The sequence below is a fragment of the Mesoplodon bidens genome (assembly GCF_964165515.1).
Source record: "Mesoplodon bidens genome assembly, chromosome: 3".
NCBI classification, from domain to species: domain Eukaryota; kingdom Metazoa; phylum Chordata; class Mammalia; order Artiodactyla; family Ziphiidae; genus Mesoplodon; species Mesoplodon bidens.
Genome location: NC_138178.1, coordinates 177025723 through 177041290, shown reverse-complemented (window position 1 = coordinate 177041290; position 15568 = coordinate 177025723). Strand labels below are relative to the sequence as shown.

General features: G+C 46.1%; 1 protein-coding gene across 5 annotated transcripts in view; it reads right to left on the bottom strand.

Annotated features, from left to right (window-relative positions):
- Positions 1–12676, bottom strand: part of MARK3 (microtubule affinity regulating kinase 3) — a 109417-nt gene extending 96741 nt beyond the window's left edge. For 3 of the 5 annotated variants that reach the window (XM_081227170.1, XM_081227172.1, XM_081227174.1), the window contains exon 1: positions 12454–12675. In XM_081227170.1, coding sequence (XP_081083296.1) covers positions 12454–12504 — 51 coding nt within the window. In that variant the 5' untranslated portion in view covers positions 12505–12675. Of the gene's footprint in view, positions 1–12453 lie in introns of all 5 variants that reach the window. The other 2 variants (XM_081227171.1, XM_081227173.1) reach the window with 1 other exon arrangement.
- Between the last annotated feature and the right edge of the window lie 2892 nt (positions 12677–15568).

Genomic DNA, 15568 nt, shown 5'->3' with positions numbered 1-15568 from the left:
TTGTTCATATGCATAAATTCAAATTGGTTTCACTTGTAATAAAACACTTATTATTGGCATAGCAAGTAAACTATCATAATAATGAAATAAACTGAAAAATAATTTACTTGACCAATCCTCAGAAGAATAAGGCACAAATAAATTGTGGCTAAAAACTTTGACTTGGTAGCTTCTGACCAGTTAATTATATGCTAAGCACTTACTAAGTAGCAGGTACTATAAGGGGATAAAAGAGATAGAAAAGTATGGTCTCAAACTTTTAACACTCATAATCTAGCTGGGGAGCTCACACGGGGAACAGTAACTGAAACAAGGGGCAATCTCCACCCCATGAGAAAATCAGAGAGTGAATACTCCAAGCTCCATCCAATAGATTCGTGAGCTATGCATGAAATTTGCAATTTTCCAGTAGCAACATTAAAAAAACATAAAAAGGGCTTCCCTGGTGGTGCACTGGTTAAGAATCCTCCTGCCAATGCAGGGGACACGGGTTCGAGCCCTGGTCCGGGAAGATCCCACATGCCGCGGAACAACTAAGCCTGTGTGCCACAACTACTGAGCCTGCGCTCTAGAGCCCAAGAGCCACAACTACTGAGCCTGCGCTCTAGAGCCCAAGAGCCACAACTACTGAAGCCCACGCGCCTAGAGCCCGTGTTCTACAACAAGAGAAGCCACCGCAATGAGAAGCCCACTCCCTGCAACGAAGAGTAGCCCCTGCTCGCCACAACTAGAGAAAAGCCCGCGCACAGCAACGAAGACCCAATGCAGCCAAAAATATATATATAAATAACATAAATTTTAAAAAAAACATGAAAATAGGTTAATTTTAATAAGTTTATTTAACCCAATATATTCCCAAATGTTTCAACACATAATATAGAAAGAGTAAGATTTACATTCCTTTTTTCATACTGTCTTTGAAATCTAGTATATATTTTATACTCACAAGACATCTTAATTCAGACTAGCCACATTTCAAGTGCTCAGTAGCCACATGTGCTGGACAATGAAGCTCTAAGCACTCAGAGAGTATGATCACATTTGGGCGAGACGAAGGAAAAAAAGGGATGGAGACTTTGATGGACAAGTAGTAGAGTTCTAATGAAAGATGAAGGCCATTTCAAGCCAGGCACCAGCACAAGGAGAGCTTAAAAAGCTTGGGGGGATTGGGGGTGGGAGGGAACCTCTCTTAACCTTCAAGTCTAGCCAGTTTCATCTCTCACAACTCTTTCATATGCCACTAACACTGAAAAAAAAATGGCTTTAGTTCCTTGACATCATGATTGCTCGCAATTTCTTACCTTTATGTTCTTGACTAGGCTGGTACTTCTCTGTCTTGCATCCCCTTGCTTAGCTTAGTTAATTCCTACACTAAAGTACTTGACAATGAGCTCCTTGAGGGTAAGAATTATCTCATCTCTGTATTCTTAGTACACAGGACCTGGCAACCAGCAGCGTGAAACTGCTAGATGAATAGACAGCCAAGGAGAATTGTTTGGCTGTAGTGTTAAGTTTATATAGGTGAACAGTTAAAAAAAAAAAAAACAACAAGCTAGAGAAGTGGGTCAAGAACTGTGAATACTAAACCAAAGAGTTTAGATTATCCAGTTTTCTACAATAACACTACAAAAGCTATCTCAAAAGGGAATTAACATTTGAAGAACCCCCATTATATGGAGCAGACTGGGCCAAGCACTTTATACGTGTTAGTTTCTTCAATCACAACAACCCTGAATAGATGGTGTTATCCTCTTTTGTTAAATAAAAAAGATGTAATATACAGCATGGTGACCATAGTTAATAATACTGTATTATATATTTGAAAGTTGCTAAGAGAGTAGATTTTTCAATTCTCATGAACAGGAAAAAAAAAAGCCTGTAATTATATGTGGAGATGGATGTTAACTGCTAACTAGACTTTTTGTGGTGATCATTTCACAAAATATACAAATATCAAATCATTATGCTGCACACCTGCAACTAATACAATGTTATATGTCGATTATATTCATTAAAGTTTTTAATTATTAAAAATTTTAAAATGAAGCACAGACAAGTAATTAACTTGCCCATAGTTCAGTGACCTGTTTCAAATGCAAACCTGTAACTCCAAATCCCAACTTCTCTTATGTTTTGTCGCTCTTACTTTTTGGCTCCTCATCTGGTCCACTGTTCCTCAGCAGTGGCTTCAGTACCTCTCCCTCAACCCCAGCCCTAGGCTCCCACTTTATCTCTCACTTCCAAGCCCAGACGCTTTCCATCAAGCCTCCCTTTAAGAAAGCTATCTGAGGTTTTAAGAAAGGAGAAAGAAGATGAATTCATTGGAACTACAGAGGGAAGAGGCTGAAGATACAGAACACGAGAGATGAGAGAAATGACAACATAGAGATGAGAGATGAAAAGACCAGTAAACAAACCACTAATGATGGCTAACATTTAGCTATTACTTATTATGAATCAGGCACCATTCTAAATGCTTTACACATATTGTCTCATTTAATCACTAATTCGACCAATATTTATTTACCCTTCACCTGTAATAAATGACCAGCATGTTCTAGGTATCTGAAATAGTATCAATAAACAAAACAAATATTCCTGCTCTCAGGGAGCTTTCAGTATACCAGAGGAAACTGACAAAATACAATAAACATAAGAAATATGGAAATTATATAATATGTTAAAGGTAACAATGCAATGGAAAAAAAAAACAGATCAGGATTAGGGAGGTTGGGAGGGTCATAGATGGTCAGAGTAAGACTCACTGAGCTGATGTTTGAAAAGAGGAGAAGGTGAGACAGTTAGCCATGTGGATATCTGGAAGAAAAGTGTTCAAAAAGAAGAGCCAATGTCAAGGCACTGAGGTTGGAGTGTCCCTGGTGTGTTCCAAGAACAGCAAGAAGACACCTGGGTCTATGAATATAGTGGGTGCGGAGAGGTAGGAGATGAGGACAAAGAGGTAAGGGAGGCCACAGCATGGAAGACCCTATTCTTATAACAGCCCTATGAGGTCATTACTACTACCAATCCCACTTTATAGATGAGGTAACTGGGGCATGAACAAGTTAAATAACTTGTCCAAGGTCACACAAAAAAATGCTAGGTCAGATTATAAACCCAAAGAGTTACTATTATAGTGGTTGGAAAACATGAGCCCAAAGTCTTTGACATACCTCCCATTACAGGGAAAAGTCTATGTCCCTTCCACTTGAATCTGGGTGCCCATGACTGCTCTAACGTTTTAAGAATAAATGGCAGGGGATTTCCCTGGTGGTCCAGTGGTTGAGAGTCTGCCTTCCAATGCAGGGGGCACAGGTTCACCCCCTGGTCGGGGAACTAAGATCCCACATGCCACAGAGCAACTAAGCACGTGCGGCGCCACAACTACTGAAGTGGTACGCTCTTCAGGGAGTGTGTGTGTCCCTGCATTGGCAGGCAGATTCTTGACCACTGCGCCACCAGGGAAGTCCCAATAAATAAATATATTAAAAAAAAAAAAAGAATAAATGGCAGAAGTGATACTACATGACTTCTGAGGCAAGGTCATAAAAGGCAAGCAGCTTCTGTCTTGTTTGCTGAAACACCGAGTCACCTCATGTGTCCAATCACACTGGAGTCTCCATGCTGGAGAGGCCCATGTAGCCACTATGGCTAAGTCCCAGCTGAGCCCAGCCTTTTAACAATACCTGCCAAGGTGCCACATATGTGAGTGAAGAAGCGGTCTTAGGATGTGGATCTTCCAGCCCAGCTACTCAAACCCCCCAGCCTTTCGTTATTCCCCCAAACTGAAGTCCCAGCCATAAACCATTCCCGTCTGAATTCCTCACACAAAATCTGTGAGTATAAGGAAACACTTGTTGTTTTACATACTAAGTTGTGGACTGGCTAGTTCCACAGCAGTAATAAGTAGGACAACTATACAATAAGCAGGATATAAATGTTAAGCACCTGACTTAAATTAACAGAAATGGAAAAAGCAACTAGAATACATTACCATGTATTCATATATCATTACCATGTATGTAGAAGATTCTTTATCATTGAATACCCTTAATGTCTAGAAGGCAACCTTCTTTTAAGAAAAGAAAATGTAAGTTCCTTTAATCCATTCCACTAGTAAAGCTAACACGTGCCTATGAATACCAAGGCAGGCCTAGGGTAGGCAAGGGCTACACAAGGGAAGGAAGACAAGGAAAGAGGTGGAGACAGTACGTGAACAGGATGCCATCAAAAACACCTCAAGTGCCTTGAACAACAAAAGCTGCTTGCCCAGCTTAAATTATTCTTCTGGACAAAGAATGGCAAGGCTAAGGGCAAAAGGCTGTGCTAGGAAATGGTTCTAGGTCTGCTCCTCTCCAGGACTCTCATTCTAGTCTGCTACTGTACTCAATGAAGTCATAAAGGTACTGACTACAGAAAGAATGGGGTTATATAAAATTCTGGAATAAAACCTTTCATTCAGCTTACTTGAACTTCATGTTAAATTCTTCCAATACAGATTTCCATGTAAAATGTGCATAATACAAACCCCACAATATTTCAACTCCACCTCCAAGCAACACCTAACTATTAGCAAGAAATACAAACAAAACATCTCAAGCTTTATTCAAGCTTCAACTCTGAACACCAAGATCCCAGGTAACCCACAGAAACAATGCCTTATCTAGTCTGCATAAGACTGTATAAGACTAACCATGGCCAAGCAGCTCAGGTGACTAAAGTGCAGTGCTAAAGAACTCTAGCTTGAAGAAAAAGTTGGACTCGCAGCAAAAAAGTCATTTTCTTCCAGTGCCAACTTCTGCCCTCTCAATTACTGTTCAGGCAGGTGCATGTGGGTCAGGACAAACCCCTTATTACTACTTGCAGACCAACTCCAAGCACATTCTTTAAATTCCTACGTAAGACAACATTAAAGCTGGAAGATATCCAGGGAAGAGATTTGTTTTCTCCTTGTTTATTTTGAAAGTTTAAAATGCATGTGAGACAAGTGAATTTCTGCTTTAGTCCTCCCAATGGTGATCAGAAGGGGCTGTACTCCCCGACTCTTACTTCCAGCTTGGAAACAAATTCCAGGGATAAAATTTGGCTATGGGGACCTCCCTGGTGGTCCAGTGGCTAAGACTCTGTGCTCCCAACGCAGGGGGCTCGGGTTCAATCCCTGGTCAGGGAACTAGATCCCACATGTCGCAACTAAAAGATCCCGCATGCCGCAACTAAGACCCGGCACAGACGAAAAAAAATTGGCTACGTTTTAGAATCCAAACGATTCTCTCCGAAATTAAAGATAACAGGGACTATCAGGACTTCCCTGGTGGCTCAGTGGTTAAGAATCCGCCTGCCAACGCAGGGGACATGGGTTGAAGCTCTGGTCGAGGAAGATCCCACATGCTGCAGAGCAACTAAGCCCGTGCGCCACAACTACTGAGCCTATGCTCCAGAGCCTGCGAGCCACAACTACTGAGCCCACGAGCCCAGCTACTGAAGCCCGAGCGCCTAGAGCCCATGCTCCGCTACAAGAGAAGCCACAGCAACGAGAAGCCCACGCACCACAACCAAGAGTAGCCCGAGCTCATGGCAACTAGAGAAAGCCCGCGCGCAGCAACAAAGACCCAATGCAGGCGAAAAAGAAAGAAAAAAAAAAAGATAACAGGGACTATTAATTTATATTAAACTGTTTATGAGTCGTTTATAAGTAATTACAATATAAATACTCATGCACTACACAATCAAAACGACCAATATTCTACTCATGGAAAATTTCCACCTTAATCTAATTTACATAAAAAAGAAATGAAAACAACTCTGTAATTGAATAAGACCTTTTCCCAAACACTTTGACCCAATAAAAAATATTCTTCAGAGACCAACTTTTTTTAAAAAAACGCCCAAACACCTTGATTCAATAGATAGTTGTGCTTAAGTTAGGCAGATTAAATGAAATCATATTACTTTTTTTTTTTTTTTTGTGGTACGTGGGCCTCTCACTGCTGTGGCCTCTCCCGTTGCGGAACACAGGCTCCGGACGCGCAGGCTCAGCGGCCATGGCTCACGGGCCCAGCCGCTCAGCGGCATGTGGGATCTTCCTGGACCAGGGCACGAACCAGTGTCCCCTGCATCGGCAGGCGGACTCTCAACCACTGCGCCACCAGGGAAGCCCTACTTATTTTTTTTAAGATTTTTTTGATGTGGACCATTTTTAAAGTCTTATTGAATTTGTTACAATATTGCCTCTGTTTTATGTTTTGTTTTTTTGGCACGAGGCATGTGGGATCTTAGCTCCCCGACCAGGGATCGAACCCACACCCCCACCTGCATTGGAAGGCGAAGTCTTAACTGCTGGACCACCAGGGAAGTCCCCATATTACATATTTTAAATGAAATATTATATAAAGTACTTAGTATTGTTGCCTGATATATAGTTAGGGATCAAAAATGGTAACTATTTTTATTCTCCATAACCACACTTCCCTACAAAGAACCAACTTCAAAAACTCAAGAAGGGCTTCCCTGGTGGCACAATGGTTAAGAATCCACCTGCCAAAGCAGGGGACCACGGGTTCAAGCCCTGGTCTGGGAAGATCCCACATGCCGCGGAGCAACTAAGCCCGTGCACCACAACTACTGAGCCTGTGCTCTAGAGCCCGCGAGCCACAACTACTGAGCCCTCATGCTACAACTACTGAAGCCTGTGCACCTAGAGCCCATGCTCCGCAACAAGAGAAGCCACCGCAACGAGAAGCCCGCGCACCGCAACGAACAGTAGCCCCTGCTTGCCGCAACTAGAGAAATTCTGTGCGCAGCAAGGCCCAATGCAGTCACACATAAAAAAACAAAACAAACAAACAAACAAAATTCAAGGAAACTGAAAACGTTATTGAAACCATTGAAATCTCTTTTCTTTAGTCACAATACAATCTAAAGGAACACTGTTTAGTCAGCAAGTCTTCACTGAATACTAAGATGCCAATTCTTTAAAGTGTGGTTCCTGGACCTGCAGCATCAACATCACCTGGTAACTTGTTAGAAATGTAAACTCTAGGGCCCCGAAGGTAGAATCAAGGTCTGGGGGTGAGGCCCAGCAATCAGTGTTTTCATAAGCCCTCCAGGTGACTGTGGTGTTTGTTCCAGTTTGAGAGTTTACAGACTAGTTTCACAGAGCTCAGGGTGCTTTGTTCTGCAGGGACTAGGAAATCCTAAGGCAGGGGAGTGATATGGTTCCTAGGTATATCCTCTACAGCGCCTAGCACAGTGTCATACACATAGCAGGCACTCAGATCTTAACAGGTTAATAGTCTCATACAACCAACAGCTGGCTAGACAATAACACCATCAGTTTACTTATTTCACAGAGATAAGGAATTCTGATGACTGTCTGCATTAACTAATAATAAGTAAGTACATGGTGTGCACACACACCAGGAGCTGCTAAATTGGCAAAGCCCTCCAGGACCTCTGGTACTTTTGGCAAATAACCCAGGCTTACTTACAAAATGTCATATGCTTTGAAATGTAAGTGAAAAATACATTTCTAATTTTACCAGTACACAAACAGGATTTGTCCATGACCTCTATACAAGTCAACTGTAGAACACAAACTAAAATGCAAACTTCTTTGTTGCCTTTAAAAAAAAAGCATCTTGGGGGACTTCCCTGATGGTCCAGTGGTAGATAATCCGCCTTGCAATGCAAGGGAGGCCGGTTGGGAAACTAGGATCCCACATGCGGCGGGGCAGCTGGGCCCCACACCACAACTACTGAGTTTGCATGCCTCAATGAGAGAGCCCACGTGCAGCAAACTACAGAGCCCACGCGCTCTGGAGCCCGAGCACCAAAACTGGACAAGAGAAAACCCGCACGCCACAACTACAGAGAAGCCCGCCCACCACAACGAAGAGCCCACGCACCACAAGGAAAGATCTTGCATGCCGCAACTAAGACCCAACTCAGCCAAAAAAAAAAAAAAAAAAAAAAGCATCTTGGGGACTTCCCTGGTGGTCCACTGGCTAAGGCTCTGCACTCCCAATGCCTGGGTTCAATCCCTGGTCAGGGAACTAGATCCCACATGCATGCCACAACTAAGAGTTCGCATGCCACAACTAAGGACCCTGCAAGCTGCAACTATGACCCGGTGCAACTAAATAAATATTTTATTTCAAAAAAAGACTCATCTGTGAAAGATTTAAAAAATAAATTTAGGGCCTCCCTGGTGGCGCAGTGGTTGAGAGTCCGCCTGCCGATGCAGGGGATACGGGTTCGTGCCCCGGTCTGGGAGGATCCCATATGCCGCGGAGCGGCTGGGCCCGTGAGCCGTGGCCGCTGGGCCTGCGCGTCCGGAGCCTGTGCTCCGCGGCGGGAGAGGCCACAACAGTGAGAGGCCCGCATACCGCAAAAAGAAAAAAAAAAAATAAAAAATAAATAAATAAATTTAAAAAAGCATCTTGTTTCACATATTAGCCATCTATAATATTTGGAAGCAAGATTTATTCTAATTTGAACGAAGTGTTTTTTAAAAAAAGACAACTGAGGAAACGAGCACTGATTGGATATTTGATATTAAAAAATTATGATAAAGGGATTAAGGTTACATTTTTTTTTTTTTTTTTTTTTTTTTTTTTTTTTTTGCAGTACGCGGGCCTCTCACTGTTGTGGCCTCTCCCGTTGCGGAGCACAGGCTCCGGACATTCAGGCCCAGCAGCCACGGCTCACGGGCCCAGCCGCTCCGCGGCACGTGGGATCCTCCCGGACTGGGGCACGAACCCGTGTCCCCTGCATCGGCAGGCGGACTCTCAACCACTGCGCCACCAGGGAAGCCCAAGGTTACATTTTTTAAAGAAGCTTTATCTCTTCTAAAAGCTTTGGAGATGAAATGATATGATGTATTCAGCTTGCTTCTTGGGGAGAGAACAAATAAAAGAAGTCTGGTCATTGAGCTGTTGAGTACATGGCGGGGCTAACTATACACCAGGGTTTCCCAACCCTGGCACTCTTGACATTTTGGGCCAAATATTTCTTTGTTGAGGGGCCAGGGGGCACTGTCCTATGTACTGTAAAATGTTTAGCTGCATTTCTGGTCAGTAGCAACGTTCTTCAGTTGTGACAACCAACAATGTCTCCAGACATTGTCCAATGTCCACTTGGGGGCGGGGGCGGCAAAATTGTCCCCAGTTGAGAACCATTGATAAATACTTATTAAATTCTCTTTATTTGTTTGAAAATTTCCATAGCAAAACATTTTTAAAAGTCTAATTTTAATTATACTCTGTGTATTGGTACAACTTCATCTCCCTAGTTGAATAATTAGTACATAGCTTATGAGAAACAGCCTGGTACACAAAAAAGCAGACAGGACTGAGATGGAGACCTGAGGTCTAGTACAGGCTCTGCTGCTAAACAGTGAGTAGTCACAGCAGCTCCTGTCACCTCTCTGAGCCTCAACATCCTCATTAGGTCTGACTGTTTGACTAGTCCTTTTGAGTCTTAAAATGATTTGATGGGTTTCCCTGGTGGCGCAGTGGTTGAGAGTCCGCCTGCCGATGCAGGGGACACGGGTGCGTGCCCCGGTCCGGGAAGGTCCCACATGCCGCGGAGCGGCTGGGCCCGTGAGCCATGGCCGCTGGGCCTGCGCGTCCGGAGCCTGTGCTCCGCAACGGGAGAGGCCACAACAGTGAGAGGCCAACGTACGGCAAAAATAAATAAATAAATAAAAATAAAATAATAAAATAAAATGATTTGATAACAGTTTATCTTTTATACACCTATCAGCTAAAGGTGAATACTCACATCTGGAAATCAAACAAATGAAAACAGAGTAGTGTACTAGCATGAAGATAATATTCTTCTTGTAAATTATCTGCCTTTTATTATTCCTGATCTATAAGCAAAATTCTTACCACAATTATATTTACTTAAAATTTAAATAAGATTCCTAGGGTAAGCAAAATGGAGAGTCTTTTTACAAAATATAAAGACAAAGCTATTTGTCATATCAGCCAAAATGTCCATCAACTGGTGAATGGATTAAAAAAACCCGGTACATCCAAACAATGAACTACTTACTACTCAGCAATAAAAAGGAATGAACTATTGATACACACACAAACATGAATAAATCTCAAACGCATTATGCCAAGTGAAAGATGCTACACACAAGATTATATGCTCTTTGACTCCATTTAAATAACGTTCTAGAAAAGGTAAAACTATAGAGACAGATAACAGATCAGTAGTTGCCAGGGGCTGGGGGAAGGGAGAGGGGATTGACTGTAAAGAGACACAAGGGACCTTCTTAGGCAATGGAGACGTCCTCTAACTTGACCATGATAGTGATTACGTGATTATACATTTGTCAAAACTCATCAAACTGTACACTTAAAAAGAGTGAATGTTCTATCTCAGTACACCCAACTTTAACAAAAGAGCTGCCCAACAGACTGAGAACTCCCATTCATTCTTGAACCCTCATCACTCGATTGGCAGGAAGTCTAACACTTAGCAGTTCAGTAGTGGTAAGTAAATAATGTGGTATATGCCAGACCTGTAACACTGGCACAAGGGCACCACACTGTAAAAGATACAAACTACTTCCAGAACATGTCAATACCGGAGTTAAAAACAGGGCATGGTGAACTAATGCAATGATGTGCTACAAACCTCTATTTTAGCACTGTCAAAAATTCAATTTTAAATACATTCCATGAGAATAAAGGCATACTCCATACCCTACACTGTTTTTAAAGTTAGTAATTCCTAACGACACAAAAAGACTACACCATAATTCAACAAATTCAACAGAGAACAAGGTAAAGACCCATTTGGTGTAAATCCTTCATTATCACAAACCTGCTATGATTGTTTCTGGCTTCAGTTTATTCAGTAAGTATGGAGCTCCTGCTCTGGTTCAATGTAAGATTTTGCAATGGAAGTCAATGATCAAAGCTAATCAACTCACTTTTTCGCTTGCTCCGCCCTACAGGGTAGTCAAAGAACAACAAAATGATGAAGTAAGAATTAGGTTCTTCAAAGGGTCTATGAGAAAATGAGTTCACTGACTCACCTAGTCTAGATTTTCTACTAGAAAATCTTTTTTTTAATATAACTTTCTAATCCATCTCAGGTAAAGGAACATACACCACTGTACTACTTATTTACCAGGTTAAAGAGCATTAAATACCACACCTTAATATACTGAAGGGATGCTTTCGACCAAGGTTTACATAAACAGATTAAATCTCCTGACAGCTACCCAGCAAACAAGTGGCATTCTGAAGATTAAAATGAAGGCATTTGATACCACTAGGCCACAAGGTCTCAGGACGTAATTGAAAGCATGAAAACAGGCAGCGCCAGGAAGCTTTTCCTAAGTGATAGCATTTTCTTGCCAGGAATTACCTCATAACACTTAAAATAAAAGGCCAGAGAAGTTTCTTTGCGAGTTATTTTTTAGATATTTTTGTTTTTAACAGAAGATAACTCACAGGTAGCTTGGAACAGTCCTGAAGCCAGTGCTAGAGAAGAGTTCTGAACGCACTTGGACAGAGTCAACATTTCTCCAATGGAATTTCTACTACAAGTTGTCAGGCCCTAAAACTGCTTGCTGTTCCTGGCCTTTTGAAAAGGTTTACGTGAACAAAATCAAAGGTTCCTTTTACAGAATCACGGAATGTGAGTGCCAGAATGGACCCAAGAGCTCATCTAAGCCAACTTCTTCTGGGGAAGGAGGAAAGCTAAGCCCAGAGTGGGTGGCCCTCCGCTAGGCAGTGCGTGGCAGGGCTGCTTGACTACACATCCTCCTCTGAGGTGTGCTTAACCAGCTCCTTCAAAACAGATTCGTAAGGAAACGAGGCTACTCCTCGACAAAGTCTTAGCTCTCTCCGAGAACTTCTGAATAGCTTCGGAGCTGCATCGAAGGGGGCCGAGAAGATTCCTCAGTGCGCGCCTAGTTTTAGTGACTGTCACTTAGTTTAGTGACTGTCACTAAATTTAGTTCGAGACAACTTAAATAACGAGGCATAACGGAAAGTCCACTCGATCCAATCAATTGCGTTTAATCAACACCACAAACGTGTTTTTAACCCGACAGCCTCTCAAGAGCTACCTACCTAATTTAAAACGCGAGTTTACTGGAAATAAGCCCTGTACGCTGCGGGGACCCGACACACGCTCGGAGAGACCGCCGCGCGGCCACCGGCCTCTCAGGACACCGGCCGGCCACGCTGCAGCCCTCAGGCTTCGCTACGAAGCGAGCCCCCGGCGTAATCGCGGATGCACTTCCCCGGCCCGCGCGCTCGGGAAACGGGCCGCCGAGGCCGCCTCCCGGGGCCCACGGCCGCACACCGGGCCCAGAACGCCGTGGCCTGGGGACCCGCCGGCGGCGAGGCGAGGCGAGGGCTGCTGCCGCACTCCCGGGGACGGCGCGCGCAGACCTGGCCCGGGGCAGTCGCCTAGGTTACTCACGTTCTCCGTGTCCCGTTCATTCACCGTCGGCAGCGGGGTCCTAGTGGACATTTTACTTCACTTCACTTCTGCACAACGCGAGGGTGAAACAAAACAGCGCGGTCCCGGGGGCCGGAGAAGCGGCGTCGAGGGCCCGGCGGTTCCGGAGCGGCGCCGCGGCAGGGCGGCTCCCCTCCCCCACGGCCGTCTAGATCCCGGGTCGGGCCCGGGCCGTCCCCCGGCGGGTCGCGGGGCTCATGTTCCCCGGCCCCGGCGGCCGCGCCGAGGAGCCCCGCGGGCGGCGGTGGCGGGGCCGGGCCGGCGGCAGCGGGCTGCGGGTCGGCCCACCGGCGTCCCCGCGCCTCCGGGCGCCCCGCGGGCCCGGACCCCCTCGCCTCCTCCTCCGCCCCCGCCCGTCGCGCCGCGGATTTCAGCGCCGGAGCCTCCACACAGCGCCGCCGGCGGCCCCTGAAGAAGAGGAGGATGTAGAGGAGGTGGAGTGCAAGACAGGTCCCCGCGGGCCGCGGGCGCCGACCATGGATGGGGCTGCGGAGGCGGCGCCTGCACGCGGCTGTTTTTCTCCCTCCGGCTCGCTTTCCGCCTCAGCCTCCGCCCGGTGGCCGCCAACACCGCCACCCCCGGCACCTCCGAGCCTCACGGACCCAAGATGGCCGCCCCTCGGCTTCCTTTGCTGCCTCCGGATGCCGGAAGTGACGGCACCGCCGCCTCCCGGAGTCCGGCCAATCAGCGCGGCCCGAGGAAGCTGGCCCGGCTGCTGTTGCTAGGGGCGACTCGGCCTGGTCTGGGGCCGAGGGGGCGGCGCCCAAGGCTGGGCAGGGCTGGCGGGTCCCGGCGGGTCCCGGCGGGCAGCGGGGGCGGCGGGTTCCCAGGGTCCAGAGCACGCGGCACCCGTGAAAGAGCCGGCAAACGGCCCTGGGCGGCGGCCTGAGCTTGATTGCTGGATTGATACTTATAGTGTTGATCGAGGGCCTGCTGTATGCAAAAGCTGAGGTAGCGTGCCTCAAAAGCTGGGACCGCGCTGCCCCAAATCGAGATATAACAACAATTATAGGGCCGGGGCTGCGGGGAGGAGCCGAGTTCCTGCATCGTTAACGGTGACCCGGGAGCCTAGGACTCAAATCACCCTTCCTGCCTCCGGCTCTGAGCAGCCGGGGCTGGGCTCAGCATCCCGAAGGCGGCAGACGCGTCCTGCCCTCAAGGAGCTCGCGGTCAGGAGGGAGATGGACCCGGACCCAGCTAAAAGCCTTTCGGAAGGAAGAGTGCTAGAAGGGGGCGGGGAGCCCTAGAAGCCTCCTGGGACCACCGCCTAAATGCTTGTAGGGGATTTATAACCAGACTCTTCATCCCCGGGTCGGATGCTCGGTGGACGGATGCTCCACCTTGGGGCGGAGCTCGGTGGACGCTTGCAGACTGGGACGTTGGAAATAGAACCTCCCCTAGAAACCTTCCTTGCTCTGGAGCCTCTGAATGTTTCCCGTGGACCTGCCTAGAGCCTAGCCAGCGTTGGATGGAATGCTTTGGTGCAGGGTTCCGAGGTGGAACAGCGGAATGGGCTGGAGTAACATGAACTGTTACTGAGAGTCTACCTTGTGGGTACATTACATTTGTTACCTCATTTAAGCCTCAGAGTAACCCTGTAAGATGGGCAGACACACCTTGTGATCCCCAGTCTAAACAGGTTACAATGACTTGACCAAAGTACCCAAGTTGTTTAGCCGCAAAGCTGGGATTTGAACCCATATCCTAAAACTTCCATAACAGATAAGCCCTTGTAGTGGGTACGTCTTGCTTTTCTTTTTCTATTTTTAATGTTTTCTCCTTTGGTCCCCCAGGATGTGACTCCTCTTGTTATGTCTGGGACATTTCCTGCTCTGTGAGACATATACGTCTTTAAACAACAGAATCATTCCCAGAGAGGACAGATGCTCACGGCGTAAGAACATGCGAGAACTAAGATGCAGTCAGGGCTTTCATCTCTCCCTCTCAGGAAAGTGTTCACTGGGCCAAGGACAGCCCTGTTTAAAATGTCCTTCTCTTTCTCCCTCTTTGGCCAAGCAGAGATGGTTGAACTCTTGTTAGTTAAATGTGTGTTTCACACAGTTCAAGTGAAACGTGGGTGAGCACAAGACTGTGGGAGTCCCTGTAGGGACACTTAGCCCAACTTAGGGAGTTGGGTCAAGGAAGCTTCCTGGAAGAGTGGTGGTTATGCTGAGTCTAGAAGGATGAGTCGAGTTAGCTAGGTGAGGATGGGTGGAAAGGGATGCCAAGCAGGATGGCCTGTACAGATGAGGAACAACATGGTGGGTTTAGGTCAGTGTCAAGAGGTGAGAGGTGAGACTGGAGGGGTAGGCAGGGGCCAGGCCAGGTTTAGACACAGCATGGCACTCCTGATGACAGGAATGTCAACTAGGTCAGCTGGGAAAACACCCAGAGGACCCACATAAGGGTTTCAGCCTTGGGCAGGAGCTGGGAGAAAGGGTTTGGATGATTCAGAACATTCCACATTGGCCAGAGAAGTGGCTGGGGGTGAGGTTTCCACCTTGATGCTTTTTTCACTGAAGCCACATATTAAATAATGAGTCAGTGAATGCCAAGAGGTAGGAAGTGAAACTGACTGTACTTAACTCAAGATGCTTCTGGTTTTCATAAGGGCTAGAATTAAAGAAACACTTTGAACTTTTCATAGCACTTATGTCAAATGATATCACGGTACCATAAGGAGCTGGAAATGGGAGGCAAGGCGTACATGTTATGTGAAAACTGGAGAGGAAGAGGAGGAGAAAAAAGAAAAGATAAGAAAACACAACACATTGTTCTGTCTGAAGGATCCTCTGTAGCCTGAAATATGTACTTCTGTGGATCTGTGGTCTGGAAGGAATGGAAGCGCAGGATCTGGAAGTTGTTCCTGGAATCCCTTGTTCCGTCCTTTTTCACATTCCTGTTTCCTATCGTCATATTAAAATAGGTTCTATCTCAGCCTCCTTAAACTGAAAAGACGTAACTAAATATACCAAGTTGTGTATGTGCCTAGGTAGTGCCCACTTTCATGTCAAGGAGGAAGGTCATCCTGAGAGGTAAGAAACTGAAGGTAATCTAGTCCTACCCTTGCTGCTGT